The sequence below is a fragment of the Piliocolobus tephrosceles genome, unplaced genomic scaffold (genome assembly GCF_002776525.5).
Source record: "Piliocolobus tephrosceles isolate RC106 unplaced genomic scaffold, ASM277652v3 unscaffolded_14463, whole genome shotgun sequence".
Taxonomy (NCBI): domain Eukaryota; kingdom Metazoa; phylum Chordata; class Mammalia; order Primates; family Cercopithecidae; genus Piliocolobus; species Piliocolobus tephrosceles.
Genome location: NW_022295936.1, coordinates 1 through 4,930, shown reverse-complemented (window position 1 = coordinate 4,930; position 4,930 = coordinate 1). Strand labels below are relative to the sequence as shown.

The 4,930-nt window shown below is 49.0% G+C and overlaps 1 protein-coding gene across 1 annotated transcript; it reads right to left on the bottom strand.

Annotated features, from left to right (window-relative positions):
- Positions 1–151: 151 nt before the first annotated feature.
- On the bottom strand, positions 152–4,074 carry LOC111527593 (intercellular adhesion molecule 5). The gene is made up of 5 exons (XM_026450166.1): positions 3,531–4,074; positions 3,004–3,282; positions 2,197–2,466; positions 572–814; positions 152–375 (listed from the first exon to the last, which is right to left on the bottom strand). The coding sequence occupies exons 1-5, from the start codon at positions 4,072–4,074 to the stop codon at positions 152–154; spliced, it is 1,560 nt and encodes a 519-aa protein (XP_026305951.1).
- Between the last annotated feature and the right edge of the window lie 856 nt (positions 4,075–4,930).

Here is a 4,930-nt window from a genome sequence, read left to right as displayed (position 1 = left end):
ACATACTGGACACACAGGACATGGGACATGGGGGCCTGAAACACTGTTTTACAGACAGAAGAACACAAAGGGTAATGCAGCCTGCCATTCTGTTACTTCCTTTCTCCTCTATCCCTTCTTCCCTCCCTGGGAAACCACAGTAGCAGAAGTCTCATTCAATCAAATAGCTGTCAATTATACGAGTTGTACTTTTCTCTTCCTCAACAGCAAACTGGCTTTCCTCCTCTTTGTCCTCCTCTTTCTGCCTATAGAGCAATTTCCTCCTGTCCACTTTGCAGGGCCGATAGCTCAGATACAGTGCTATGGTGATGACACCCACTCCAAGGGCAACGGTAATAACGACAAAGAGGGCAGAGCTGATTCCTTCATCCAGTCCTGTCCAAGCACAGAAGGCAGAGTTAGGAAAGTCTGATAGTATGAGGATCACCCACTCCAGCCCTCCAAGCCCACTTCTGAGTCTCATTCTTCCCAACCTAGTAGAATCTTTCTTATTTTCGTCCTTGGATAAGAATCCCAAACCCCTATCGGGTTTCCCATCTCCTTGGCCTTGCAGCAGGGCAGCAAAGGTTACCTTGAACAATGACAGCAATGTCTTTGCTGACAGAGCCCAGCTGGTTAGTGGCTGTGCAGCAGTAGGTTCTAGTGTGGTTCTGGGTTGCATTCTGTGGCACTTCAAGGTCAAAGACCACCCCATTCCAGGTACACACCAAGGCTGGAGCTGGGTTTCCCTTTGGGATACAGGCAAGTGTGTGTTCCATCCCTTCCAGCCAGGTCTGTTTGCCAGGGCAACTGGATTCCTCTAGCCGTGGCTTGTCTGCAAAAATAGAGTTTCCCAAAGAGCTGAGTTCAGTGCACCACACTCCCTCCCTACCTTCACACCCTGCTCCCTCTCCTCACCCAAATGCCGTCCCCTCCACCCAACAGCTTTCCTTACCAAGGGAGCACTAGCAGCTCCCTACTTTGAGGCAACTCTTCTTTCCCATCTTCCCCATGGGCAGGGAGTCCCAGATGAAACCTAGGGTGTTTTGGTTTGTTTGTTTGTTTGTTTTGAGACAGAGTCTGGCTCTCTCGCCAAGCTGGAGTGTGTGCAGTGGCGTGATCTCGGCTCACTGTAACCTCCACTTCCTGGGTTCAAGCGACTCTCCTGCCTCAGTCTCCCGAGTAGCTAGGACTACAAGCATACAAGCAGTGCCCCCATGCCCAGCTAATTTTTGTATTTTTAGTAGAGACGGGGTTTCACCATGTTGGCCAGGATGGTCTCTAACTCTTGACCTCATGATCCACCAGCCTTGGCCTTCCAAAGTGTTGGGATTATAGGCGTGAGCCACCACGCCCAGCCAAAACCTAGGGTGTTTTTATAGATTCAGACTAAATGATAACCCTGCTGTGTCCGTGGTGGCCCTGGGGCCCCTGCTTCCCATCTTTGCTTCTCAGTGGGTAAGGAGCTAGGCAGTGGTGAACTCAAGAGATGAGGATTTTTCTACTTTTCTCTTTTTTTTTTTTTTCGAGACGAAGAGGATTTTTCTACTTTTCTCTTTTTTTTTTTTTTTTGAGACGAAGTCTCGCTTTGTCACCCAGGCTACAGTGCAGTGGCGTGATCTCGGCTTACTACAACCTCCGCCTCCCAGGTTTCAAGCGATTCTCCTGCCTCAGCCTCCTGAGTAGCTGGAATTACAGGTGCCCACGACCACACCCGGCTAATATTTGTATTTTTCATAGAGATGGGGTTTCACCATGTTGGTCAGGCTGGTCTGGAACTCCTGACCTCTAGCCATCCACCCACCTCAACCTCCCAAAGTGCTGGGATTACAGGCGTGAGCCACTGCGCCCGGCCTATTTTCTCTACTCTTCAAAATAGAAATTTGTAGATGGAATTTTTGGATATTTCTCTTTTCAGCATAAACTCCCACTATCACTTCCTTTGTTCTCCTCGGCCATTGCCCTCAACTAATGTTGCCTGATCACTTTAACCCCTTTCCTTTATGTTCCCAATTTCCCCTCATCTGGTTCCCCACTCACTCTCCCGGGAGTAAGGTAAGCTTGGAGCTCTTTCCTTTTATTCTCTCCTTTGATTTTTTTTTTTTAATGAGAAAAATGTGGCAACTCTAATAATGAAGCACTGCTGGCCAAGAAGCTCTCTAGAAATGGGAAAATAATAATCCTTATTTTGACAAGAAAGATCAGGCCCCTACTCACATAGGACATGGAGCTGGATCACAGTGGTTTTCATCAACCACTGACCCTGCACCTCCAAAGAGGCCTCGCAGGAGAAATTTCGGCCATCATCTTCCTCCCTGGCAGTAAGTAGAAGCCAGGCAGGCTCCCCAGGGGCAGGGAGGTCTGGGGCTCCCTGAAGCCGAAGAGTAGGGCTGGGTGATGTTAATACATGCCCTGAGCAGGTCACATTAATGTCGGTCCCTGCCAATGGGTATGATTCTTTTAGCTCCAGGATTGGTGGAGGGAAGCCTGTAAGGAAAGGAAAAGGAGAACCAGACACAGTTCTCAAAACTAGCAGACACTTCTGCACTCTTGCTGCTGGCAAAAGCCCTTGGGAAGGCAGACAACAGGGGAAAGACTTTGGATACCATTGCTTCTTCTGTAAAAGCTGAAGGAAAGAATGAGGTGGTTTGGGGATCCGAGAGCTTCCCTTATGCATGCACACATTTAGTTATGCTTCACTGCAAGGACTGCAAGATGTCTTTTCATCTTACAGCTTTCCTCCTCACCTCAAATAAATGTTCCTAAGAAGTAGTTTAGGGCATCCAAAATCACTCTGTAAGCAGGATAGCCTAAGGAAACTGGGGATGAAGGCTGGAAAGAACTACTGTAGCAATACATGTCCCCAATCTGCCTGCATTTACCAGAGAAAGATGAAGACTCATATTCACTTCAGAGAGTACCCAGCAAAGGGCAGCAGGAATATCTACAGCCAAATCACCAACCCATTACTGTGTTTTCAGTTGCAGAGAACCCGTATGAAAAAGGAAGAGCCAGGTCACTTACTGTAGCTATGCACTAGCTTTCTTGTTTTCTGTTCCACTGGACCCAGAGATGCAAGGCAAGACAGTTCCTGATCACCAGCCTCCATGGCCCGAAAGGTAGCATTGGCCCATGCTGTGTCCCCCTCCCAGGAAAGGAAGGAGCTCAGCTCTTGGTCTTCCAGGAACATGTGGAATATAACTTCTTTGGCTGGAAACACCCTAGCCACCTCGCAGCTCACAGTCTCCGCCATCCCAACCTCCAAAAGGGAAGAGACCCAGATACGGGGAGTCTGAGAGAATTCTGCCAAAAAATGACGACAAGAAGAGAAAGGAGAAAAGTCATGAGAAATCATATGTCATGCAGGACCCTTCAAGGTAGGAAGGGAGTGGGGTTAAAATGCCTCTCTTCCCCAGGGTGAGCTTAAAGCCCAAGCAAAGGTGGAGCTCAGTTACTCTCACACCCTCACCCTAAACCCCATGAGAACTTAGTCCCAAAGGCCAAGGCAAGATGAGCCCCAGGATTCCTCCTGCACTTGAGTTCTGACTCACCAAAGATCCGGAGTATTTTGATGGGTGAGCTGCCTTGAAAGAGCCTCCCACCTTGCAAACTCAAATCCAATTCTGCACGGCAGGAAAAATTGCATCTGTCATTCTCCCTTTGGGCTCTGACACTGATGATGACCTCAGCTCTTTGGGAGGTCACAGCCAAGCTCATGAAGTTCTTTCTATGTAGTTCTTGGTTACCCTGGAGAAGGGCAAGGGTGAGGCTCTCCAAGGGTGCTACACTGGGCACATGACACTTCACTGTGAAGGCTTCATCCACGGCCACCCAGGCAGGCTGCAGCTCTAGGATCACTTGCTCTGGTGGCTCTTTAAGACAAAAAAGCAGGGCTTGATGAGCATGCCATCCTCCTCTCCAGAAAGAAACGGCATAGGACAGGAAGATGAAGTGATACAAATCACAGAAGGTGACTGCCACCTTAAACCAACTGATCAGTAATGTCAGAATGTCAGCTTTCTGCCATCCCTGCCCTAGATGGGGCGAGTTAGTCTTCTGGCTCTTGTTCTTCCCATCAAAAGTGGCTAAGGCCATACCCAAGAAGAGTGACTGCTGAGGGAGGGTCCCTTGCTTTGACTGTTGCTGCCATTCTGGAAAGCACTGATCTCTTACCAGAGGGGCTTCAGAGGCAAGAGCAGCTTCCGGGGGCTCCTTAGCATCACACAAAATCTATACTCTAGCAGGCCAGGTACAGTGGCTCACGCCTGTAATCCCAGCACTCTGGGAGGCCAAGACGAGTGGATCACTTGAGGTCAGGAGTTCCAGACCAGCCTGGCCAAGATGGTGAAACCCTGTCTCTACTAAAAGTACAAAATTTAGCCAGGCGTGGTGGCAGGAGGCTGAGGCAGAGAATTGCTTGAACCCGGAAGGCAGAGGTTGCAGTGAGCCAAGATTGCGCTACTGCACTCCAGCCGGGGCAACAGAGCAAGACTCCATCTCAAAACAAACAAACCAAACTATAGTTAACCAAGTTCTGACCCCACAGAGACCATACTTGCTTTCATGGCCATATCTTTGCCCATGTTATTTGCCCACCTGAAAGGTCTTCCTTACCTGTCCCCTTCAATTCAAACCCTAACCATCCCGGGGGAGGGCAGTCAGGAGCCTCCTCCACCATGGAGCATTCTCAGGCTGCCCCAGTCCACAAAGACGCTTCTCTCTCCAATCTCTGTTTATTCCAATAGCTTGTAGCAAACAATTCAGCATTAATTTTAACTTTTTTTTAAGAGATGGGATCCCACTCTGTTGCCCAGGCTGGAGTGCAGTGGTGTGATCATAGATCACTGCAGGCTTGAACTTCTAAGCTCCAAGAATCCTTCCACCTTAGCCTCCCAAGTAGCTAGGACTACAGGTGCACACCACTATGCCTGGTTAACTTTGAAAACTTTTT